This window comes from Anguilla anguilla, chromosome 14 (assembly GCF_013347855.1).
Source record: "Anguilla anguilla isolate fAngAng1 chromosome 14, fAngAng1.pri, whole genome shotgun sequence".
NCBI classification, from domain to species: domain Eukaryota; kingdom Metazoa; phylum Chordata; class Actinopteri; order Anguilliformes; family Anguillidae; genus Anguilla; species Anguilla anguilla.
This window is the reverse complement of record NC_049214.1, coordinates 18,044,926-18,070,363: the sequence shown is the minus strand read 5'-3', so window position 1 is coordinate 18,070,363 and position 25,438 is coordinate 18,044,926. Positions and strand designations below refer to the sequence as shown.

Below are 25,438 nucleotides of genomic sequence, written 5' to 3'. Positions count from 1 at the left end.
TTGCTAGTTTACTGCTGCGTTATATTTTGACACTCTGGCTCATCCCCCTGAATTTAATCAGACACCCACTCCCATCCCAATGTCCATAAAAAAAGATAACCATACAAAATTGTTTTCCTTCTGGACCCAAACATAGTGTTAAAAATACATTTGGAGAACAATATTCTCTAAACGAACACACCAGGCAGCAATGGAGAATAAGTTAGGCACTTGCGCTGGACATATAATGTGACTGGACACTTTTATGACAGGGTTGATGACTGGCAGCTGTTTCCTCATTTCACACATCCACTGTAGATCACAGCAAATGTTTTCTTCCAATAGACTGGCAGTGAACATGTTTAATGCTAAGCCAACTATCAGCTAAGTTTATAAAATGAAATGTTTTATTCAGACTTTCAGAGTCATAATTCCTTAAAAACATGTTTACATACTCTGTACATGCCGTATTGTTTTGACCTCAAAATTCTCCATAAAGTAATTTTATGCAGCCATTCATCTTGGATTTTGAAGGATGTGAGAGTTGTCATTTAAATGCAAAAGAAAAGGACAATGGAAAAAAGGCTCCCCTTTATCAATGTGTCTGCACACAAAGTGAGGAACAGTTGAGAATCAAATGCTCACAGGTACAATTGCAGCAGAATACAAAGTCATAGCTTCCACAACAGTTAGTTTGCAGTGTGACGTTATGCCCAGGATTCAGGTTGTAGTTTCAGCTCTATCAGCATTGACAAATACGTTGTTTAGTTTCTTCGCCCAATAGGTCCCAAGTGAAGAAGTAAAGAAAGGAATTTTACTCTCAAGGTTTTTACAGCACTTCACAATTCAGCTATTCCTACAAATCCCCCAAGGTCATCAGAGCAGAATGTTACTTCAAGTTTTCTTTTCCATTTGTTAATCAAAGGCATAAGCATTGATGCAGGCTTTAATACACGTTCTTATGCTGAATCTCAGCTGAAGGCTATGTTTTAAGGCAACACAAAACATGATAACGGCTCCTTTTCCATCAACACTTTCCTTACTCAGTATGAAACTACACAAAGGAGGACCAGCTCAGATCAACATCAACAGATTATTAGTCTGGGCTTACCGTGTATGATCTTGCACAAGTAAAGCAGAACTTGTCTGTTAACCTATTGAACTTGTCTGTTACATGTTAGGTCATGTAACAGAATAATCATAGTGATGAAATCTAATAAAAAGCTCAAGATGCAAAGAGATTTCCCACACACAGCCTATACACCAACAGCTGGATAAATAAACAAAAATAGAGTATTATACATACATAAGAAATATTTGGTTAATGTGGAATAACCTTCAAAGAGAAGTCATTGGAAGCTGAACCAAGGCATCTCCTTGGATTTCTGTGGAATGTAAAATAAATGGCATTCTGCTGAGTCTGCAGGCCTGATGTAAAAGTCAACTTTTTTTGCACTGTCAAACAAAGAGGCCTTCAACCAATCTGTTCCAGTTCCTCTGGTGCCCATGATTCAGGAGATGGAACAAACGCTGCTGCTCTTCTGGTTCTTCATCGCCTCCTTCCACTTCTGCTCCCGGGTGATTCTCCTCCGGATTCCCTCCAGAAACAAGTCTCTGTCAAACTGACCAGCCCCCAGAGGGATGCTGGAATACATGCAACATTGATCCAGTAAATCACCTCTGCCACTGCCTGTCTCTCCCAGCACTGTACTTGTCATCAAAAGGATGCATCGACAAGGCTATGCTTACTGCCCACTCAAATGGATTGACTGGAACACACTCTCCATTGAATTATAAATGATGCTCATATTTCTGGACATTTTATCTACATTTTGCAAACTGGCATGCTGTTATCACTCACTTGTCCCTTCCTGGTTGGAGTTTGACCTGAAATATGCCAATTACAGGCCGGTGGTCCGATGTCTTGATGGATGAACAGCAGGCATACTTGACTGCCTTGATGTCATCCCTCTGTCGACTCCTGTACAGTATCCGGTCCTTCACAATGGCAGGGAGAGAAAAACACAGTCAAAAGGAGAGGTGGACAGAATTCAGTTCCTGAAATTCCTGAAATCACTTTTTGTGGCTACTAGAAGGTAGTTAGCATTTAAAATCACTTAAAACATTTGCAGACATAAAATGACTTATGACTTATACATTTTACTTATCACTTGTACAATACAATGTATTAGTGCTCTGAGCCTAGATAAAGCTGCAAAACTACTGGACAATAGCTTGGATTAAAACAGCAGATGCTCCTGAATTGACCATCTGATACATATCAGTGAGACGGAATGTCCAATGTCCTCACTGTATATGAAGGAGTTCTCTGCTTTGACGTGGTGTCGTATACATCAAAGCCAATGTCAAATTTGTATGTCGGAAGGAAGTGTATGGGTGCTTCTTGGAACCCTTTGAAGATGGAACCTGTAGAAGAGATTAAAGAGATAAAGCCTTATCAATGCAAATTCATTTCACAATTGAAATGATCTAAACATTTCAGTCTTCTTTCACTTTCAGTCTTCTCTTTTTTCACAAGAGAACCATTAGAATTTACTAAAGTCCATAAAGTGTCCTTTCCCATTAGAATGGCCCTGATAGTGCATCACACTCCATGGGGACCCATTCTACACAATGAGTTACAGAGAGAACAATGTGGCTGCATGGCACCTGCCCTCACTTTAATACCAGACAACCTTATCCAAGGTTTGCATACCTTCTGTTCAACATATCAGGGGTCCCTTCAAAGAATAAAGAATTGATACAGCTGTCACACAGATCCTTCTCTTGTGCCATGCTGTACAATTCAAAACTATTCTTTCCCTATGTCTGAAAAGCTATGAGCAGTGTGGTGGTGGATTAAAGGGCTAGTTCACCATAATAATGAATGTTATTAATTTCTTAATTTCCTCAAGAAATGTCTATTGATCTGACAATGACAGCTCACCACACCATATTTCATTAGTCCAAAATGACTGATTAAATTCCAAGATAAACGGAAGTCTATGGACGAGGAATGTCCAGCCGAGATTCTGCTTTAAAATCTTTTCCAAAATACCAAAAATAATAAAACAATTCACTTTTTTGAAGGTTAAGCATGAAAAAGATTATTTAAAACTAGTTAAAGAGATAAGGTTGTAACTTGACAGTCTAAAAAAGTTGCAAATATTTTTGCATTTTTTATTTTCTGTATAATTTTAGCATGTTATGGTAGCTAGCAGTTCCATATCCACTATACATTTTCAATTAATTCAGTTACTGCCTTGACATCTTGCACCCATGCAGCTATGTGGCAAGTCAAATGGAAGACACATTTAAGGTTATCCCACTTAGGTTCTGGAAAGAAGGCATACACAACACTATGTGTAAGAGCACACGCAACAAAAAACATTCCTGGTGAGAGCCTTGCATATCCATTTAAATGGGCATCTCAGCCAGGATCTCTACCACAGCTTTGTCCCATACCGAAACCACAAAGGCAAACATACCATCCCTCATTTCCTTGGATAGCTGGTCGTGCTGAAGCAGGGGGCTCATGTCTGACCCCAGGTTCTCCTTCATAATGCCCTCAACTGCTGCCCGGTCTTTACTGAGACGGAAATTAAAGTCCCCAAACCAGAAGACCTCATCAAATCGGGTCGTCACATCCGCTGAAATGGCACAAAAATGGACAGTCAAATGTCATGCAATTCCCGCTACTTCTAAGTGAGTTTCATAGACAGTGGCTATGGGCACTTACAGGTGATGGAGCGGTAAGGGTTGGTGTCCGGAATGACTTTGGGAAGAGTCAGTGCTTCAATTATCTTGTTGTAGTCTAGAATCCTTTCATACACTTTACTATCTCCAGCTGTAACAGACACAAAAACACTTGATGTTGAAAACCCTTCAACTATCTCCACAAACTATCTACAGTACAGTGTTCAGCACACTCTGTTTGCTAGGAGAGTGGTCTCAACTGACTTAGCAAGCAAGAAATCATAAAACAGGTTGAAGTCATTCCAAAGTTTTACTTAACCAGTTGAGAACATCACTACATTCTTATACTCACAGGTGAAGTGGGAAGTGATGAAGAGGAAGGAAGTGCCGAAGAAGGTGAAGCTGACTCCCACTGCACCCTTGGTTTTGATCTGCGAGATTATGCGTGTTGTGACCGTAGCATGTTCCACTTCTGTTGGAGAAAATGTCATCACCGATGAGCATGTGTAGGAGAGTGCATGTCCTCATGTATTCACGTCTGCACATGGCGTCCAGAATGCCATGTCACCACTGACGTGGTTTTGCTGGCCCTGCCATGGAGCCAGATGCCCATAGAACAGTTTTGGCAGAAATCAGATTGCCAGAGGGACAGCGTTGTAGTCTTAACAATTAAAGTTCTGTCATTATGATTTGCTGTTTTGATTTGTTGACTCATGAATATTTAGAGACAGCATACACAGGACACAAAGGAAGGCAAACAGCAACAGAACTTCCTATAGCCAACTGGAGGCATGTAAAATATGGAAGGAAGTACAAAGGGTGGAAGAAATGCAGGAGCTACAGGAAAACCCACCTGAACAGAACCAGATCAGGTCTCTCCTAATGAAGACACTTAGATATAGTACGCCATGAACAGCAGCATACAACATAACATAATATGGCCCCAGAGCTTCTTGCAGGCGAATATCCCACTCTCTCCTGTTTAGCAAAAGATCATAAGACAGACATATTTCCTGGTGATTCAACCTATTACATACACATTGATTCAACCTATTATATTTTATGTATTTTCAAGTAAGTTATATACCGAAGAAACATTCGCTCTACTCTTGATAACGTGTGGATATTTGAAGGTTTGACTGTATACCTATCAGCACAGCCCTCCTGGACTCCTATGATGTATAAATCCTGAGCAGCTTCAGTATCCATGGGGAACAAAAGGTCATCCAGGTTAGAGGGAAGTTCCTGAGAATCAGATATATTAAATATTAAAAGACATTATTAGCAATTTCTCAAAGCATGTAAAATGTGATACTGAGCCTGTAGGTTTATCTACTAATGTATAAAAGTACAGGAAGCTTCTGATGCACCTTCTCTCCTTGCATGTTCCATGTGACAATATAGACTCCAACTCTTCTTTCAGGGAAGTATCGGTCAAGCTCACCCGCCCCAAGCAATGCACCATGGCCCAGAACACTGCCCTCCAAGAAGCTTCTGAACCACCAAACCACCAGGGGGAGACAGAGGTAGCAGTGAGGATATTAAGCACACATGCCGATGGTCAAAGCCTAAAACGGGTCTGTTCTTTCACTGATACTCTCAGAATCTCTCTACTCTCTCTACCACATTATTTTCTGTGACTGCCTAATCTTACTCTCCTCACTGTCCCCGTCCCCTTTCATCAGCAGTAAATAACAAAATACCAGTTTGCCGGGTAAATAGTTCAGATGCTTGCTATTGATATGCAGGATCTTCAGAAAAAGTGTTTTTCTGCACAATTGTAATTGTTTCAAGTAGATTTCCTTGAAAAGCACTTATTTCTACATTTTCCATTCGCAATGGAGAGCCTAGCAAAGCAACAAACCGCAAGACTGTATGAAAATTTTCTAAATCTTTTAAGAGCAGAAAATACCACTTTTGAAGCCCTTAAAGCCTATAACAGGGTCAATCCTTCAGAAAAGAGATACCACAAAAATTATTTTACTGCAAGTGTCCATAACTTCAGTAAATTGTTTCATAAAAACCACATTCATAATTCAAAACTGCCACAAATGAGGAAGAGCTTGCTTGCTAGACAGGAAGTTGAGGCTGAAGCCAGTTTTGGACCAGCAATACCACAGCAGAAAACAGAGTAAGAGCGCCCTGACCTGTTCCTTGCATCCTTGGGTCGAATGGGGTTGAGTACACTGAAGGAGGACTTCATGGAGTTGAGGGAGGTGTTGTCAGACACCATGGTCTCCGAAAGCTGGCAGTCACAGTAGTTCCTGTGCAGGCGCTCCAAACCCCCTCTGGCCACTGCCTCATAATCCTCACAATCCCCGTCAATCTCATTAGCCGTCCTTAAGGACGTGGAAGCAGTGCAGGGCTCTACAGCAGGGGATGGACAAGGCTGCAGTGGAGAGAGACAGACCTTGGTGGACTTCATGTGCTGCCCGGCCAGACTGCAGGGATCAGGGTCCTCCTGCCCTCTGGAGAAGGTGACATCCCTGGGGCTGTCCCTGAGAAGACCATCCACAGCGTTCTGTTCATTCTGGAGAGAGGCAGTGCTACTGAAGACAGGCCGGCCTGTGCTATCATCCTGGAGGGAGTCTGTGGAGGACCCAGTACCTGTGTGGTCAGTCAGACTCTCCTGACTGGCCTTATTATTCCTCCTCCTCTGTCTGGCAGAGGAGATGGTTTGATCCTTCATATGGGCAGGAGGCTTGGGTAGGAACGGCTGCTCTGCTGAACACGGACTTGTATGACTGACTTTCTCCATCTCCTCAGCAGAGAATCTCAGGGTGTCACTACAGGCACATGTGTAGTTTTCTGCATCGCAGAAAGTCTGCTCCACCATCAGGCTGCCAGGAGAGTACCTGACTGTGGTTCCTTAGGACCACGTCTTGTTCACAGACTGAGATCACACACTGTTCAGCAGGTTCATTATTGTCTCTCATCTCCAGAAGTTTTGCTTACAGTTTGAAGAGTTTCAGCCAATTATTCACATACCCACATCTGGAAGGTAATAAAGAATTACACCATTCATTGACAAATTCAATGTGTTTCAGGACATCACTTAAAAATAAGGAAATCCAAGTAGGCCAGTATATTAAAGACGATGACATACAGAAATGTAAAATTTAAAAAAATCCTGTTATTAGGTAAAGGCATCCGAATTTGTAAATCGTTTAACTCGATCAGTAACAATGTCAGCATTCTCGCACACGCAGAAACGGTGAATAATTAATAGAACACACAACACCTTGACAAAGAACTGATACTCAGATTCATTTGTCCATAACTGACATAGTGACACTTCCAAGAACATATTGACTAATACAAAGCCAATGCTGTACTTGATTGCTCGCTAGTTAATTGAGCTGCTAACGTTTTTTGTAAAAATCAGCACTTGCTAAAACAGCATAAAACATCTTCAATCAAATCAGAAATGCAACCTTAGTGAAGTTCGCAACCGTAACTAATGACAGTGTTTTGTTAGCTAAGTTAGCGCAAGTGAGAACCAACTAACTACCGACATAAAATAATTAACATTACCGTTAGCTAGCTAACAGTTAGGCAAGTTATCTTACCTTGTTTTGTTTGAAAATTAAATTGTTCGAGGCGCCGTATTGCGCAGTGAATGTACATTCTCCGACCTGCACATATCATGGACAGGCTCCCACAGCAGATAAAGACAAGATGATATGCGGTCCAGATTAAATGTTATCTGTTAATATGTACAGCAAGTTACCATAAGAGACACTGAACGAATCACTTCCTTAGCAACGCGGCGCATGGCGACAGATGATTTAACCTGGAAGAATTCGACTTGAAACGATTTAGTCAAACAGCGCCCTCGTCCCAAATCTAGGAAATGCAGGTAAGCGGCCAGAGGTAATTCTGATTTTGCTGTCAATAACTTTCAAGGGTTATGTCTAGTTGATGTGAAATCTGTTCATCTGTCAAACTTCTACACACGCAGTATGGAGGGAGGTCTGTAAAGTTAATTTTCCTGCCATCATTTTCAGAAGTGAAAAATCCAGGTTCAGAACGTAATAGTCTGCCCCAGTATTTTGTTCCAATCACCCGGTTTTGCAAATTAGCTGTTCAAATTGGCACATCCTTCAGCCAGGAGGTAGAACTAATTAGTGAAATCAGCTGGCAGAGTTCATGGGTGGAGGAAACGCATAGCAGGACTTTTACCTTTGGACCACTGGACTTTACCTCTGATCATTTTCCCAGTTTCCAAGAACCCAAAATTTTGACCAACCAAATTATAAGGCATATTACTTTGAGAACAATTTCACATGAATCTGTTTAAGCAGAATCACAAACTAAACGGAGAATATGGCTTGACCGACTCAATGAACAGTCCAAAATGTTGGATATGCTTACAAACCTGTGAGTGTATAAGTCCAGGAGTATGTCACAAAGCAGATTATGGAGTTAGCTGGATAACTGCAGAGTAAAACCAGGAATAGCCATTTTTACTTCACTCCACGTTCCAGATTCAGTCTTACTCAGTGCAGCTAACTCAGTAATACTGCTTTGTGAAACGGCCCAGGACAATCAACATGCCACGACAGATTGCACTACATTAGAGAAAGACAACCACAAAGGTTACACAGATACACAACACATACTTTCAAAGTGCTCAAGAGCGCAAAAATATTTTTATTATCATTTGTTTTAAGTTTTGCTTCTGTTGTCAAGAATTTTACAATGTCAATTCTAAACACTTAGGAAAATCAAGAGCTTCCTTCAAATAAAGGAAACAATTTGAATTAAAAGTATTCAGCAGTCTACATGAAAACTCAGCTTCAGAAACTATATTGAAGCAAAGGATTCTGGATACATTACAGATGACATGGAGGGGGAGGCGGGAGGATTGATCACAACAGATAGCCAAAAGAAAAAATAAATTGTAGGAGACTGGGAATAGCGTAGAATGGTTACTCGCCTCGCACTTGACATACTTCCATGATAGTTCATACACTGAAGCGTTTGATACAAATGATCAAGGTGTAAATGTAGGGATTAACTGCATTTCAAGGTTAACTCAGAAATATTAGTCGCTTTGCACACTTGACTACAGGTCATAAATACAATCTGAATCAGATATACAAATATTTGGATAGATTTATGACAATTAAAAATGGTGTTCAGTCCTGAAACCTGCTGTAAAAATGGTACTCTCATCGTTCCTGTAAGATCTGCCATTTCTCTTGAACTTTAGAATGGTTACAGTCAAGCTTCATTAAGACCATGGGTAATAACGGGCAGGCAAGTTTAATAAATATTCCAAATGAACAACATTTCAACTCTCGTAAAAGGTTAACATTCAAGGCTACTGTACTATAACAGCCTTGGTTGTGATTTTCTTATGTTAACTGAACTATGCTTTTCACCCTCTAGTAAATGTCTAATTTAAATTGGGAATGGGGGAAAAGGGGGGAAAAAACTGATATTGCACTTAAAAATTCACACAATTCCGTGCTCTGACAGACCTCTCCTACCTCAGCAGCACATTCAGGGACACCAAAGAAACTACACAGGTACTGAGGATTAAAAACATAATCAGACAGAGAGGGGGTGGGGGCTCACAGGCCACTCAGTGGCACTGAAATGAAAGTTCACCTACACTTAAACTTAAGAGAAAGCACTAAAAAAAAACAAACAAACAAACAAACAGTCTCAATCAAATCTTTCTGCCTTGTGATGAACTGGTGAACAGGATCCAATGGAATTCATGGCTCCGACTGGTGTTCAGCAGACTGTCAGGAGAGTGACACTACTGGTTGTACACAAAGCAAGCTGTTCTTAAACGCGTCCTCATAAAATTAACATTTTAACAGTATTTTTGCACCCTAAGACAAGGTTCTGCAGTAAATATCCTAACTCCAGGTGTGAACATGTCAACATTTAATTTTATGAAGTGGTGAGGTTGATCTCAACATCCCTGACTGTTGACTCCAGGTTTCCCGTGCCATCATCAAACCCGGATAAAGTGGTATGCTTGCGAGATGAAGCTCACTGGAACGCCTAGATCACATGGTACATACTGTAAAAAAAAAAAGGGCCACTGAATCTCCAAGAAAACTTCTGGGGTTACCAGCATGGCCTAACTGGACATATACGACAGTGGCTATTCCTGTGGCATGAGAAAGAACCAGAAGAAATTAAAACTGCAACAAAATCTGAATCTGATAAAGCTCTGATCATACAAAATGGCATATCAAATGAGTATGGAATTGAAGCTAACGAATGTGCTTTTTATTCAAACATTGGGGGCAGTGAGTGTCACAGAGCCTGACAGCCAGCTTCAGAACCAGGCCACCTCTTCAGCCGATCCTGGCAGACTCTACTTCAGCGCCGGGTACTTCCTCTGCCCGAACCGACCCAGTCGGCCTCCTCCCGACGGGGCGCTTGGCTAAAAGGCGAAAATAATGTACCACATTAGATGTCTTATGAAAGCGATGGTCAATAGACCACGTGGCACCACAACTAATTAGCCCTTTTCCAATCACTCGCTCTATTAAATGACGTTAGACCTTAGACTTTTTAATATGATGGAACACTGCCGACACCTGATTGGCTAGATTAGTTTCGGCCCAACATTTTTCAAACCAGAGAAACAAGTTCATAAGCTCTCATATTCCACCGAAACAGTCCACTAAAATATGTAACATTTGTGGTGAGAAATAGGCCATGTAATTGCTGAATTTAGATTCATATTCGATCTGCAACAACTAGTTTGCCAGTTTGATCAGAGTTTTCATAAGCTAGCTGCAGCTACGCAGTACAAATTCATTTGCATATTGCATACTATATGCAAATGAGATGGACACACATTTTCCATTTCTACCCCAGGATGCAAAATTGTGTATTAGGCGGAGCCAAGCTGGAACAGCGACTGCAATCACACTTTAATACCAAACCCACATTGTTGTTGAAGGAATGTCAGGACAGGATGACTCACCTGTGCAAACTGGGAGGGATTGTAGAAAGTCACACCTCCAGGGGGTGGACCTCCTTGGGGGGGTGGGGCTCCTTGTGGAGGAGGCTGAGCTTGAGCCTGCAGGAAACACTCATAAGTCATGATGGCCAAGGCACAGTCACCCATTTATTCCATGTGTCAGGAAGGAGGTTCTTTTTTTTAGGGCTTTTGGTTTTACACACAGAGAAAATGAAAATCACTCTGTGTGGAAAAACACCAAGTTTTCCATCTGAACAGAGGTTTCAAGTTAGAATTTTTAGACCAACCCTCCTACCTTTGACCCATGGATTAAAGAAGGGATAACATCAGCACCATAGCTGAGCTTACCCAGTGGGTGATGCTCGATTTGGCTCTCACCTCCCCGCCCCAACAGAAACCATGTGACTTCAACAAGGTCCTCCCACCCAATTCCACAGTGGCATGAGGCATGTGGTGGATGAGGCGGAGCTGATGGACACGCCCACTGATGTTAATAACAAGCATGCAGAGCGTGATGGGTTAAATGTAGGCATGCACACGTGGCCATACAGAGTGACAAAGACAGGGGCGGTGACAGCTCTGCCTTCAGCAATGCTAGAGGGGGACAACAATGAGGTCATCCTAATACCCCATCTGGTACTCTCAATTTGATCCTTTACAGGTCTCGTGAAGGTGCCACTGACTTGATTGCCAGATCAGAAATAGGGAGGCTACTCATTTTCACTGAGCCAACTCTCAGAAATTCATTGACTCAACCTACTCTGTGACGTTATCTTACTGACGGAACGCACCTCCAAGCACTGAGCCTTGACAGTTGAAATTAGGACTGTGGCACGTTCAGCTGAACCCAGATCAGTGCTTGGAAGCACCACCTGGGCACCATCACTCTGGAGAGCTCTGTAGTGCCGCGTGGCTTTGACCCAGGCACAGCACTGCGAAGGCTGGCTCAGCTGGGTGCCCCGCCCGAAACGCGCGGTGCTAGAGGCAGAGGGTGCAGACGTGTGCTGTGTGGCGTGTGCAGGGGAGGCGTGACGCGGGGCATGACGAATGGGCAGGGTGGGGCTCACGAAGCCCAGCTGGATGTACCTGGTTTAAATGCTGACTCACTTCGCGTGATAAAGAACTCATTGAGCTAGAGCGTGAGAGCTAAAAACAGCAGGAATAAATGAACAAAAACACCACAAACCAAAATTAATACATGCAAGTCTCAGCCCCAAGCTTCCGCTCTGAGACTGGTTTTCACGAGGGCAAAAATGTGCAGATTCAGGAGTTTTAAGTGCCGGGAGCAGAGAGGGAGCAGATGGTCTCAGGTCAGCGGTGATATAAACAGTTTCTCATCAGAAATGACAGACAAGAACAGGAATAGGCAACTGAAGAAACTCAAGCTAGTAAGTTAACTTTTTACCTGTCCAGGCACTTAAATAGTAATTACACTCCCAGTAATAAATTGAAATTTGATTGTTTTAAGTCAAAAGGTAAACACACATTCAAAGTCTCTCACTCGCACAAACGCACACGCGCACAAACATGCAATATCACCCTAATTATCAACCCAGCTAATTTGGTCCATAACTCTGACCTGACTTGATTATTAGAGATAGAACATGGTTATATCCTTCTGTTGCATGTTAATGGATTGCCAAGGGTTAAGAGAAGCTACTTGCACACAAGACCCTACGGGGATGTAGCCTGGATGACTGGATGCTCAGAGAATTTGACGGAGTCAGACTCCATGCTGCAATGGGGCATGGGCATAGGATGGCAGGATGAGCAGCTTCCTGGATCAAAGACTTCTCTAGAAAAGGTCAGAAATGTTTCTCACCTCCCCATCCATAGCTGCTGCCCCCTCTGGGCCGGGAGGGAACAGCATTGGGTTGAACATCTGGAACATCAGAATTCCAAAATGTGAATCTCATACAAGGTAGAGAAAAATGTCCAACCCCATTTAAATAAAGCACATCCATTTGCAGTGCTAACATTAAACATGTGGCTGTGACTGTAGATGCACCCGACTGTCCCCTCTCCCTCATCCCCAGGCGGTTGTGTCTCACCTGGGGTGCGGCGCTGGGGACAGGATGGTCCTGCTCTGGGTTACCGCCAGTCTCCGGAACGCTGCCCTCCATGGGCTGCTGCTCCTCTGGTGCTGAGGACAGAAAAAAGGCCTCCTTCAGCACGCCCCAGTGATCTCCTGTGTTCCATACGCCGCTACACTCAACCCCAGTGATCTCCTGTGTTCCATACGCCGCTACACTCAACCCCAGTGATCTCCTGTGTTCCATACGCCGCTACACTCAGCCCCTGTGATCTCCTGTGTTCCATACGCCGCTACACTCAACCCCAGTGATCTCCTGTGTTCCATACGCCGCTACACTCAACCCCAGTGATCTCCTGTGTTCCATACGCCGCTACACTCAACCCCAGTGATCTCCTGTGTTCCATACGCCGCTACACTCAACCCCAGTGATCTCCTGTGTTCCATACGCCGCTACACTCAACCCCAGTGATCTCCTGTGTTCCATACTCCGCTACACTCAACCCCAGTGATCTCCTGTGTTCCATACGCCGCTACACTCAACCCCAGTGATCTCCTGTGTTCCATACGCCGCTACACTCAACCCCAGTGATCTCCTGTGTTCCATACGCCGCTACACTCAACCCCAGTGATCTCCTGTGTTCCATACTCCGCTACACTCAGCCCCAGTGATCTCCTGTGTTCCATACGCCGCTACACTCAGCCCCAGTGATCTCCTGTGTTCCATACGCCGCTACACTCAACCCCAGTGATCTCCTGTGTTCCATACGCCGCTACACTCAACCCCAGTGATCTCCTGTGTTCCATACGCCGCTACACTCAACCCCAGTGATCTCCTGTGTTCCATACGCCGCTACACTCAACCCCAGTGATCTCCTGTGTTCCATACGCCGCTACACTCAACCCCTGTGATCTCCTGTGTTCCATACGCCGCTACACTCAACCCCAGTGATCTCCTGTGTTCCATACGCCGCTACACTCAACCCCAGTGATCTCCTGTGTTCCATACGCCGCTACACTCAACCCCAGTGATCTCCTGTGTTCCATACGCCGCTACACTCAACCCCAGTGATCTCCTGTGTTCCATACGCCGCTACACTCAACCCCAGTGATCTCCTGCGTTCCATACGCCGCTACACTCAACCCCAGTGATCTCCTGTGTTCCATACGTCGCTACACTCAACCCCAGCGATCTCCTGTGTTCCATACGCCGCTACACTCAACCCCAGTGATCTCCTGTGTTCCATACGCCGCTACACTCAACCCCTGTGATCTCCTGTGTTCCATACGCCGCTACACTCAGCCCCAGTGATCGCCTGTGTTCCATACTCCGCTACACTCAACCCCAGCGATCTCCTGTGTTCCATACGCCGCTACACTCAACCCCAGCGATCTCCTGTGTTCCATACGCCGCTACACTCAACCCCTGTGATCTCCTGTGTTCCATACGCCGCTACACTCAGCCCCAGTGATCGCCTGTGTTCCATACTCCGCTACACTCAGCCCCAGTGATCGCCTGTGTTCCATACTCCGCTACACTCAGCCCCAGTGATCTCCTGCGTTCCATACGCCGCTACACTCAACCCCAGTGATCGCCTGTGTTCCATACTCCGCTACACTCAGCCCCAGTGATCTCCTGTGTTCCATACGCCGCTACACTCAGCCCCAGTGATCTCCTGCGTTCCATACGCCGCTACACTCAACCCCAGTGATCTCCTGCGTTCCATACGCCGCTACACTCAACCCCAGTGATCTCCTGTGTTCCATACGTCGCTACACTCAACCCCAGCGATCTCCTGTGTTCCATACGCCGCTACACTCAACCCCAGTGATCTCCTGTGTTCCATACGCCGCTACACTCAACCCCTGTGATCTCCTGTGTTCCATACGCCGCTACACTCAGCCCCAGTGATCGCCTGTGTTCCATACTCCGCTACACTCAACCCCAGCGATCTCCTGTGTTCCATACGCCGCTACACTCAACCCCAGCGATCTCCTGTGTTCCATACGCCGCTACACTCAACCCCAGTGATCTCCTGTGTTCCATACGCCGCTACACTCAACCCCTGTGATCTCCTGTGTTCCATACGCCGCTACACTCAGCCCCAGTGATCGCCTGTGTTCCATACTCCGCTACACTCAGCCCCAGTGATCGCCTGTGTTCCATACTCCGCTACACTCAGCCCCAGTGATCTCCTGCGTTCCATACGCCGCTACACTCAACCCCAGTGATCGCCTGTGTTCCATACTCCGCTACACTCAGCCCCAGTGATCTCCTGTGTTCCATACGCCGCTACACTCAGCCCCAGTGATCTCCTGCGTTCCATACGCCGCTACACTCAACCCCAGTGATCTCCTGTGTTCCATACTCCGCTACACTCAGCCCCAGTGATCTCCTGTGTTCCATACGCCGCTACACTCAGCCCCAGTGATCTCCTGTGTTCCATACGCCGCTACACTCAGCCCCAGTGATCTCCTGCGTTCCATACGCCGCTACACTCAGCCCCAGTGATCTCCTGCGTTCCATACGCCGCTACACTCAACCCCAGTGATCTCCTGCGTTCCATACGCCGCTACACTCAACCCCAGTGATCTCCTGCGTTCCATACGCCGCTACACTCAACCCCAGTGATCTCCTGCGTTCCATACGCCGCCACACTCAACCCCAGTGATCTCCTGCGTTCCATACGCCGCTACACTCAACCCCAGTGATCTCCTGCGTTCCATACACCGCTACACTCAGCCCCAGTGATCTCCTGCGTTCCATACGCCGCTACACTCAACCCCAGTGATCTCCTGCGTTCCATACGCCGCTACACTCAACCCCAGTGATCTCCTGCGTTCCATACGCCGCTACACTCAACCCCAGTGATCTCCTGCGTTCCATACGCCGCTACACTCAACCCCAGTGATCTCCTGCGTTCCATACGCCGCTACACTCAACCCCAGTGATCTCCTGCGTTCCATACGCCGCCACACTCAACCCCAGTGATCTCCTGCATTCCATACGCCGCTACACTCAACCCCAGTGATCTCCTGTGTTCCATACGCCGCTACACTCAGCCCCAGTGATCTCCTGTGTTCCATACGCCGCTACACTCAACCCCAGTGATCTCCTGTGTTCCATACGCCGCTACAATCAACCCCTGTGATCTCCTGTGTTCAACACGCCACTACACTCAACCCCAGTGATCTCCTGTGTTCCATATGCCGCTACACTCAACCCCAGTGATCTCCTGTGTTCCATATGCCGCTACACTCAACCCCAGTGATCTCCTGTGTTCCATACGCCGCTACACTCAACCCCAGTGATCTCCTGTGTTCCATACGCCGCTACACTCAACCCCAGTGATCTCCTGTGTTCAACACGCCACTACACTCAACCCCAGTGATCTCCTGTGTTCCATACGCCGCTACACTCAACCCCAGTGATCGCCTGCGTTCCATACACCGCTACACTCAACCCCAGTGATCTCCTGTGTTCAACACGCCACTACACTCAACCCCAGTGATCTCCTGCGTTCAGTACGTTGTTACGCTCAACACTTTGAGCAAATAATCTCAACACAAATCAGAAAGAAGAAAGAAAAAGAGCTGAAAGAGCAGACCTGCTCCTGGTACGAAGAGGTTAGCGGGCATGGGCATGGGTGCCAGGGGTGCGAAGAGATCCGCCGGGGCAGGGACTAAACTGGCAGGCTTGGCGCCAGTTCCGCCTGGGTTCAGGACGTCCACGTACCGGCCCTTAGTGCCTGTGGAAGGCAGAGGGTTCTCAGGTAAGAGGCAGGGAAACGGCAGCCTCACCGCACACAGGACAGGCTGATGGGAGTAGCGCGTTCCAGCAGGACCTGCAGCGATGCGGCTAGCGCAGGCTCTGAGCAGGGGAGCGTCGGTCCTGCTGAGGAGCTCACTCCCGTGTCTCACCTGCTTTCCTGGAGAAGATGTTCACCGGGGGTCCCCCGCTGGGCGGCCCGCCGGGCCCTCCTGGCCCCATCTGAGGGCCCATTTTCGGGAAGTTTGAGGGCGGTGGCGGGGGAGGCTTGTTCTGTGGGGAAAATCAACACACCTCAGCTCTTGACTCTAGGTGAACCCCCTCACAAGGGCAAACAATTCAGACCAATCAGTAAACCATTACCTCCTCTTCTGGTTCATCCAAGTTCACCCATCTCTGTTTCTTCTCATCCCAAACGATCTGATGAAGCAAAAAAAAATACAGTTCTATAACCAGAATGAGGGGTGTGCGATATGATAATCGTAGATCGCGAACGATAAAAATTCCTCCAGGATCTGCCTTCACAGAGAGATCTGAAGTATTGTGCTTCAGAGCTACTGTACAATCTATCAGAACAGTTGCGCTGACAACTCTCACTAACACTGCTTCCTGACGTTTTACTAGCCCGTCCCGCCCCATTGCTAACTTGAGACTAATCTCTCTCCATAGAAATAGGTCATTTCGAACAAAACGTTCCACTTCGTTTTGAGTATACTGGTACCTATACAGTCAAAGCTTTTCAGAAGACTATTTAGTTGATCCACATTATGATGTACCCAGCTGCAAATCATTTTTGATACCACTATTCCACATCCGTCCTGTATTGTAGCAAAGAGACAGGAAGGAAAATTCTAAATTTTAATTAACTTTTGCCACAACAAGCGATTTATGGCCTGGTAATACTTCAGCCCTATTCGAGTTCATTTCATTTTAGACTGGAAGCAGCACTGCTTGAAACTGGTCTATTTATCAAAATCCCTGTCTCAGAATTCCTTTTTTGACACTGTTTTACAGAAATGCACTTGAGTGCTATTTACATTTTGAAAAAGGTGTGGTATTTATTAAAATATGTTTGAAAATGTACTTTGGCCTGGGCGTTCTTTCCGTTATTCTTTCACTTGTGTGTTAAATACTTAAATGTTATAAGCAGTGTTTATTTTCTTTTAGGCCTATATTTCTTAAAATGGTGCAAATGGATCTACAAGTAGCTCAATGAGATCTCTAGCTCTTGAATGAGGTGTGCTTTGTTAGGGTTGGAGTGAAAACCTACAAAACTTTGAATCAAATCATAACCATTTCAGGGCTGAAAATTAAAGATTTTTTTATCAGTCCAATCAGGCTAGTAGGTCAGTGTTCTACTTGCACCAGGTACACTTCCACTGATTCTGCTGAAATGAATACAACCACTTTTTAAAGGAGACTATACAGACTATTTGCTTTACACTGTCAAAACACCAATCTACAGTGCTGGTTTAAGAAAATAAAATATGAAATAAATCTGCCAATCGCTGCTGCCAAATTACAGAGGACCTTTGTCTTTCAGAACCTCCAGACCTTCGTCTGGAGATTCCGAATTTCAACGTTAGCTATTTATAAAGAAAATGTTGATACAAAGTGATGAATGACCAAGCCGTAACATTTGTTATCATAAGTAAGCGATGGTACAGAAATGACCCAGTTGTAGCATAGTTCCCTGGATGGTAAAACTTGTTACTCTTTGACCCATTCAAGACTTATTTAGGGTAGTGGCCCGTTTTGGCAAATGACAGATCAATCAACTGGCCTGAACCAATCTCATAATGGCCTTAGGTCACTCCGAGCCCTGCCATTCTTTTAGAGCTTAAGAAAACATTGCTTGCAAGCAGCACAACTGACATGGTTGAGTAAAAGAAGTGAATGGACAGCTTTCCAAACACATCACTTCAGCCCAGCTTCCCTAAGAATAATCCAAATGAACAGGCGGAGCCTCCTTACCGATTTATTCTTGTCGTCAGGCAGGTGAGCCTCGTTCTTCCCCTTGCGAAACAAGTTCATCAGCCAGCCACCACCACCTCCACCTCCACCTCCACCTCCCTGAGAGAGGGACAGACAGATGGAGAGGTACAGTCATTCAGATCACAAATACCGATGGACAAACTCATTGAGCACAGACTGATGGAATAGAAACTTGTTCAGTACAGACAGAAAAGGACACAGAGATGGATGGATACATACTCAGATCACTGTATAGACACACTCAGACATATGCAGACCGATATTCCAGGCCGAAGGATTCTCCATAATTCCAGACATGGATGAACAATGCTCTCAGCAGGTGTAGCCCATTTTCTCAAATTCACTTTTCAACCCAATTAACTGAAATATGTATGTTTTTCAATATGCTCACAGTGAATGTAAAAAGATTCCACTATTTTATTTACACTAAGAAATATCTGTGAGCAATATGTTCATTAAAGAGCAAATTTGGGGAAGATTTAATATTTTACCCAATGAACCTACCCAATACAACAAGTACTTCTCAGAAGTCGGTTAACTTTTAAAAATGTGTTGCATTTTAACATTAGCATTTAAATACTAACATGCAATAATATATTATCTGGAATTAAAAACAGACCACAAGTACAGGCCTCAGGTACTTCTCTGAGGTCATGAACACCCACCTTTTTGGGGGAGTCCTTCTTTTGCTTCTTGGGCTCCTCCCTGTGGGGGGCCTGCTCTGGTATGGACGGGGGAGGGGGCGAGGTCTGCTTCACAGCTGAATTCTTCCGCTCTGGTCCCATGGAGTGAGTGGAGGATTCGGAGGTGGTGCGGGATCGCATGCCTGGAGCCTGCAGTCAACAGAGGGCCAGTGAGAGGGGCAGGAACTGAAGAGACATGTCAGTGCAGCTGCTAGTGTGGCAGGAACTGTGCCTTTACCCCAAAAACCGCGAGGGGCCTCCGGGATGCAGAAAGAGCGGTAGCAGAGGAAGAGCCGTGGTCTGTGAGCTGAGATGGGAGAGAAGGAGTCAAAGCTGCATGTGGAGAGAATGAGGAGGAAACGCTGGAGGAGTCAAAGCTGCGTGTGGAGAGAATGAGGAGGAAACGCTGGAGGAGTCAATGCTGCGTGGGGAGAGAATGAGGAGGAAACGCTGGAGGAGTCAGCGCTGTGTATGGAGAGAATGAGGAGGAAACACTGGAGGAGTCAAAGCTGCGTGTGGAGAGAATGAGGAGGAAACGCTGGAGGAGTCAAAGCTGTGTATGGAAAGAATGAGGAGGAAACACTGGAGGAGTCAAAGCTGCGTGTGGAGAGAATGAGGAGGAAACGCTGGAGGAGTCAAAGCTGCGTGTGGAGAGAATGAGGAGGAAACGCTGGAGGAGTCAAAGCTGCGTGTGGAGAGAATGAGGAGGAAACGCTGGAGGAGTCAATGCTGCATGTGAGGAGGAAACGCTGGAGGAGTCAAAGCTGCATGTGGAGAGAATGAGGAGGAAACGCAGGAGGAGTCAAAGCTGCATGTGAGGAGGAAACACTGGAGGAGTCAAAGCTGCATGTGGAGAGAATGAGGAGGAAACGCTGGAGGAGTCAAAGCTGCGTGTGGAGAGAATGAGGAGGAAACGCTGGAGGAGTCAAAGCTGCATGTGGAGAGAATGAGGAGGAAACGCTGGAGGAGTCAAAGCTGCATGTGGAGAGAATGAGGAGGAAACACTGGAGGAGTCAAAGCTGCATGTGGAGAGAATGAGGAGGAGCAGAAGAACAGAGGGAGGAAGACAAGCTGGCAGAGAGAGAGAGAGAGAGAGTGAGAGAGAGCAGGGCCCTACCATGTGTGCTGAGGACTGTGAGGTGGTTCTGGACCTCCTCCCTGGGGCCTGGTCAGACAAAGCCAAACAGAGATCAGAGGTTAACCATCTAAAAACACAGTGCTGCCCTGTGTTCAGCAGGCAATGATCAGGGCAAACGAGGTATTAGCTGGGCCCTGATACCGACTCATGAGAACTCACCATCTGGGCCATCTGGTCATAGAAGTCCATCTGCTGGGGGAAGGTGCTCCGGGCGGGGGAGGAGGGCTGGGAGCTCGGGTGCGGGAACTGGTGCTCGGGGGGTGCAGGGTGAGGTTCCGTGGGGCTGACCTGGGGGGACATCTGTGCGGGCATTGGGGGTCCTGGGTACATCTCTGGCTGCTCGGGGTGGTAGGGTGGGGCGTAGCCCTGCCCTGGAGGGGGATACCCACCTGGCTGGCTCTCTGGGAAAGGCTGTGAAAAAGGGCCCATGCCAGGCTGAGCGGGGGGTACCGGGTAGAAGGGGACCCCGTCAGTGGGGGGGAAAACCTGGGGCATGGAGGGCATCCCTTCCTCCAGAATGGTGGGGGGTGCTGAGAGAGAGAGACCAGGCACGCACATGGTTACTTTCATACTCAAAGACAAAAAACACTTTACTGAGATTTACACACACCTGCGTGCACACACATACACACACACACACACACACACACGTTGCTGTGTACCTGGGGGCATGAGCTGAACCCCTGCCATGGGCTGCCCCGGGTTTGGCATCAGGGAGGACATTAAGGGGTTCTCTGGGGCAGGGCCTCCCATGTCCTGGGGCACCCCCATTGGGTCTGGGGGGCTGGGCTGGTCAAACTCAGAGCTGGGGGTACTGCAGGCATACTGCTGGGGCGTGGCCCTATCTCCACTGTAGGATATGACCCCTTCCTGTAGGGAGCAGAAGAGACCGATGCACACTGCTTTGTAACACTGAAGATCTAATGCTTGGAGGCACTATAGCCATAGAAGTAACAATTATGGATACTACTACTGATGTGACTAGTGATCGCCTGCTAAAATAACCTCCCATTCAATAAAAATGTTTCTACCTTCATTCAGTCATATGCCAAAGAAGTCTTAAACCTCAGTAATGGTCTGTCTACAACCATTTCAGTGGAAGTTCCAGAAACAAAAAAGAAACAGGTGAAAATGCAGCTAATGTGTTGTATGAAGCACACTGGCTATGGCTAGTTCACTCTGGACTGCATGTACTCTGCACTAGGGATGTCAATTATTCTCCAAAAATGCTTTGACCATTCTTTTTTTGCAAATATAACCATTTGAATACATTAGAAAAAATCACATGCAATTAAATTCCAAGCTAAGAACCAGAATGCACACACTTAAGAATTGGAGGTAAGGCGGAGGAAAAGCATGGCTGCTTGTTGTTGAAACATAATTCTATAAATACATTTGTACAATCACTAGTCACAAACTGCACGCATGCCTGACAGTAGTTTTTCATGTTTGCACACTCCGCTGCCCTGCCAAGAATAGAATAAACCTGACCTGTAGGGCCGCAGTGTGCTGCGTAGGAAGCCAGAGATTAGCAGAGGTCAAAGTGTCAGTGCTGCTCTTGCATGATGACACAGTCACCTGCTCCTGACAGCTAATGTTACTGAGAGCTAATGCTGAAAGCCTGAATATCAGCTGGGATTATACCAGGCAGGAAATCAACCGAATTCTTAATGAAGTTACGACAGCACTGATGAAACCTGGCAACAATATGATATACTGCACACCACTAAAATATCAATGAATCACTACAGTCAGCATAAAGGCACACAGGCACTCTACAGACCAAGAGGTCAACCACCCTTTATCCTACCTGGCATGGAAACTGGCATTTCCCCTGGTTTCAGTAATAAGGGATAGTAACAAAAAATAAACTATCAAATAAATATTTTCTGTGGAATATTTCTGTAAATTTAAACTTTGTTATTCAATTTCACATTTCAATATCACATGTAATGTTCAATATCACATATAATGATTTAAACACACATTTATTGAGTCCTGTAACCCTTGATAAGTAGGTAAAGATGTGTTAAAGTAATGCAGGCTAGTACACTGTGTGTGTATACTGCAGCTCAGACACACTTACCTTGATCTGTCCGTCCAGCTGTCGCAGACCCACCAGCCAGTCCGGCTCGATGAAAAGCTCCTGTTCCGGCTTCTCCTTCAGCTGAGGGTCGAAGAAACGTAGCTTCGCCGCGACCTGCAATCGACACCGCCGTTACGCACCGTTACATCAAAGGCATCTATGATCGCCGCCAGCGAGGAAATTTAGCATTTAACAAACTAAAATTTATCCAAACTGAGCTGACAGAGGATGTCTGGCACAGAATTTCAGCTTCACAAAAAACAAATAATGCAACGAGAAACATCTACAACGTGCATGAGCAAGAATATTTATTTCATTTATTTAGCAGATGCTCTTAAAAGAATGATGTCACAGAACAGGATACATCTGCCACATCCTCATAAATTATTAGAGAAATGCAGTGACTGAGACACGGAATAGCAATGTACACTTGGGACCGAATCTCTGAGGACGATCAGAGGACATGAGTGTGAGTGTGTGTGTGCGTGTGTGCACGCGTGTGTGTGTGTGCATGTGTGTGCGTGTGTGTGTGTGCGCATGTGTGTACGAGTGTGTGCGTGTGCATGTGCATGTGTATGCGTGTGCATGCGTGTGTGTGTGTGTGTGTGTGTGTGCGCGCATGTGAGTACAGACCTGTATAAGCTGGCTGACAAACACAGGAGAGTGGTAGGAGGGGAGGGACAGCAGGGCTCGGGCGATGACCTCACAGTAGTGGAAGGCGTGAGCAGAGAGGCCGGACTCAGCCAGCCTGCAGGCGTAGATGAACTTGAACACCTGCAGGAGGAGAAGAGAGCCAGCGCCCAGCGGCCACATCACACACAGCAGCCCACATGCAATAAACATGTCCCAGTAAGCTTTATGAAGGGTGGTGGGACCAAACACATACTCAGGCTTTAACCTAATACAGTGACATTTACCTATCAGGCTTCAAAGGGTCACTGAACCGACCAGACTCCAAGTTCCAATACAGCAAAATGCAACATTATAACGATGAGAAGTATTGGTTGTTTTTCTGAACTGTCATAAGTGAAGTCCATTCATGCAGAGAGGGGCTGGTTGAGGAGAGAAGCACTGACCTGGAAGTTTGGCAGGGAGCAGGGCTGGGAGCCCAGAGACTGTGCATACTCGTAAGCCTCGGTCCGCTGGATCGCTTCGTTGGAAGCAAACTTGAAGAACGGCAAACTGAGGGGACAGAGCACGAACTGACAGAACTGAAAAGAGACTGAAAAAGAATCCCTCCATCTCCACCTCAAAATGGCTGCCATGAAATACCCAGGAGGGTGCTATGAACCAGGGGGACATCAGCTGAGCCCCGTTCAAGACCACAGGATGAAGGGCAATTACAAATGGAATTAGTATTTCAATTAATTACAAATAATTATATCGTTGCAATCCAGACTAGGACAAAAGGAATCTTAGTGGCTGCATTAAATTGCGGCAAATATGGAATGTGGTCCATTATGTATGATAAAAGGCGCTGTGATTCTAAGCATCTCATAACCATTCCCTGAGCATACAGACATTCCAGACACCACTTTAAACTGAAGTCTTGACACAAACAGAACAATCCACCCAGTGGCGTTTCATCTGTGAGGCGTAGTGTTCTCAGACTGAAAGAGCTGCCTCACCTGTGATTGGCTCCAATCAGCACCATCTTTGTACTCTTCTTGGTGTAGACGCCCAAGCCGACCTGAGCCATCATGTAGCAGAAGTGGGCTGCGTCGGTCAGGCCTTTGGAGGCTATAGAGGAGATAAAGACACAGATGCTGTATCTGAGAGGCACAAACAACTGATTCTGTTGTTTAAAGGGTGGGATTTACAGGGCACTTCAGTCAAGTCATTGGAAAAATACAAGGAAAATAAATACTTTACGTTGCAAAATAAACAAATGTAAAGACATAAAAGAAATATACGTGGGATTAAATCTGTGTGGGATATTTAACGTAGTAAGAGTTATAAAAAATACATTTTCTAGTTTAAGAAAAAATTAGTTTTTCATACAAAAAATATGTAAATCAGAAAAAGGCTGATTCATGACTATATTACAACACTTATGAATTATATTTTACAATTTTATCAGCTGCATCTGTTATCAGTGGCTGTGGTCACTCTTCTGTTAATGCCAGATTTAAGCAGCTGCTTTGATTAAATTTCAGTCTGACTGCCAAGTGTTTAAACCAACAAGTATCATGAAACCTTGGACTATTTTTAGAATATAACCCAGAACTGGGATACCTGTAAAACCAAGACTGTGTGCACATGACTGCATGTGTGAGAATGTGTGTACTAACATACACATAAAAGAAGTTCATTCTTCATATTTAGCTTAGGATTTTGAGGGAGATGTCCCCTAAATTCACTGACAAGGAGCAAGAAAACCAGGCTATACCAAAGACATATTTGAAAGGGGTGGAAGACAGCAATGCTTTCCCATACCCAGTGTGTCTCCCATGGTGGCGATGGTTCTGGTGTCCAGGTCCAGTGCGTGTGTGAGGTTGGACAGCACCATGGCCAGGTGGGGGCGCCAGTCACCCCACTTCTCATCCCCACAGCACTACAGCACAGGACGCAAGAAAAATGGGCTCATCTCAAGAACCCTTAGAGAGAGACACACACGCATGTGTGCAGGTACACACGCATGCACACACATGGACACGCATGCACACACACAGGCATGTACACAAGCACGCACACACGCACGCACGCACTCACATGCATGCACGTGTGCACGCGCGTGCACACACACACACACGCAAGCACTCGCGCACGCGCACACACACACGCAAGCACTCGCGCACGCGCACACACACGCACACACACGCATGCACTCGCGCACGCGCACACACGCAAGCACTCGCGCACGCGCACACACATGCACACACACGCATGCACTCGCGCACGCGCACACACACACACACACGCATGCGCACACACACACACACACTCGCCACATGAGGCTCTTCTGCTTCGGTCACACTCACAGTTGCAGCGGCCGGCATCCTTCCAGACATCAGCTGGTACACAGTCTGCAGGGGGTCGTTGATGGGCAGGCTATTGGCAAACCTGAGCAGCAAGGAGAGACGTCAGCAGTTTTCTTCTGTACAC

At 46.0% G+C, this 25,438-nt stretch overlaps 2 protein-coding genes across 7 annotated transcripts in view; both read right to left on the bottom strand.

Moving 5' to 3' along the window:
* Window positions 1-364: 364 nt before the first annotated feature.
* On the bottom strand, window positions 365-7,486 carry inpp5e (inositol polyphosphate-5-phosphatase E). 2 transcript variants are annotated; one of them, XM_035390872.1, is made up of 11 exons: window positions 7,245-7,476; window positions 5,823-6,669; window positions 5,046-5,169; window positions 4,823-4,920; window positions 4,529-4,653; window positions 4,028-4,147; window positions 3,719-3,826; window positions 3,468-3,629; window positions 2,291-2,406; window positions 1,841-1,977; window positions 365-1,623 (listed from the first exon to the last, which is right to left on the bottom strand). In XM_035390872.1, exons 2-11 carry the CDS (start codon window positions 6,509-6,511, stop codon window positions 1,491-1,493), a joined length of 1,812 nt encoding a protein of 603 aa, XP_035246763.1. In that variant the 5' UTR covers window positions 6,512-6,669; window positions 7,245-7,476; the 3' UTR covers window positions 365-1,490. The 2 variants fall into 2 exon arrangements, with proteins under 2 accessions (XP_035246763.1, XP_035246764.1); XM_035390873.1 differs by having other exon boundaries at window positions 1,399-1,577; window positions 7,245-7,486.
* An 811-nt stretch (window positions 7,487-8,297) lies between these two features.
* Window positions 8,298-25,438, bottom strand: part of sec16a (SEC16 homolog A, endoplasmic reticulum export factor) — a 29,594-nt gene continuing 12,453 nt past the window's right edge. For 3 of the 5 annotated variants that reach the window (XM_035390026.1, XM_035390027.1, XM_035390028.1), the window contains exons 13-31: window positions 25,315-25,396; window positions 24,770-24,887; window positions 23,962-24,073; window positions 23,410-23,515; window positions 22,967-23,107; window positions 22,334-22,447; window positions 20,910-21,117; window positions 20,407-20,777; window positions 20,227-20,274; window positions 19,092-19,259; window positions 18,406-18,504; window positions 16,795-16,851; window positions 16,584-16,704; window positions 16,271-16,411; window positions 12,682-12,773; window positions 12,453-12,512; window positions 11,717-11,776; window positions 10,634-10,729; window positions 8,298-10,084 (exon numbers count right to left, since the gene is read on the bottom strand). In XM_035390026.1, the coding sequence (XP_035245917.1) occupies window positions 10,016-10,084; window positions 10,634-10,729; window positions 11,717-11,776; window positions 12,453-12,512; window positions 12,682-12,773; window positions 16,271-16,411; window positions 16,584-16,704; window positions 16,795-16,851; window positions 18,406-18,504; window positions 19,092-19,259; window positions 20,227-20,274; window positions 20,407-20,777; window positions 20,910-21,117; window positions 22,334-22,447; window positions 22,967-23,107; window positions 23,410-23,515; window positions 23,962-24,073; window positions 24,770-24,887; window positions 25,315-25,396 (2,263 nt within the window). In that variant the 3' untranslated portion in view covers window positions 8,298-10,015. The remainder of the gene's footprint in view (window positions 10,085-10,633; window positions 10,730-11,716; window positions 11,777-12,452; window positions 12,513-12,681; window positions 12,774-16,270; window positions 16,412-16,583; window positions 16,705-16,794; window positions 16,852-18,405; window positions 18,505-19,091; window positions 19,260-20,226; window positions 20,275-20,406; window positions 20,778-20,909; window positions 21,118-22,333; window positions 22,448-22,966; window positions 23,108-23,409; window positions 23,516-23,961; window positions 24,074-24,769; window positions 24,888-25,314; window positions 25,397-25,438) is intronic. The other 2 variants (XM_035390029.1, XM_035390030.1) reach the window with 2 other exon arrangements.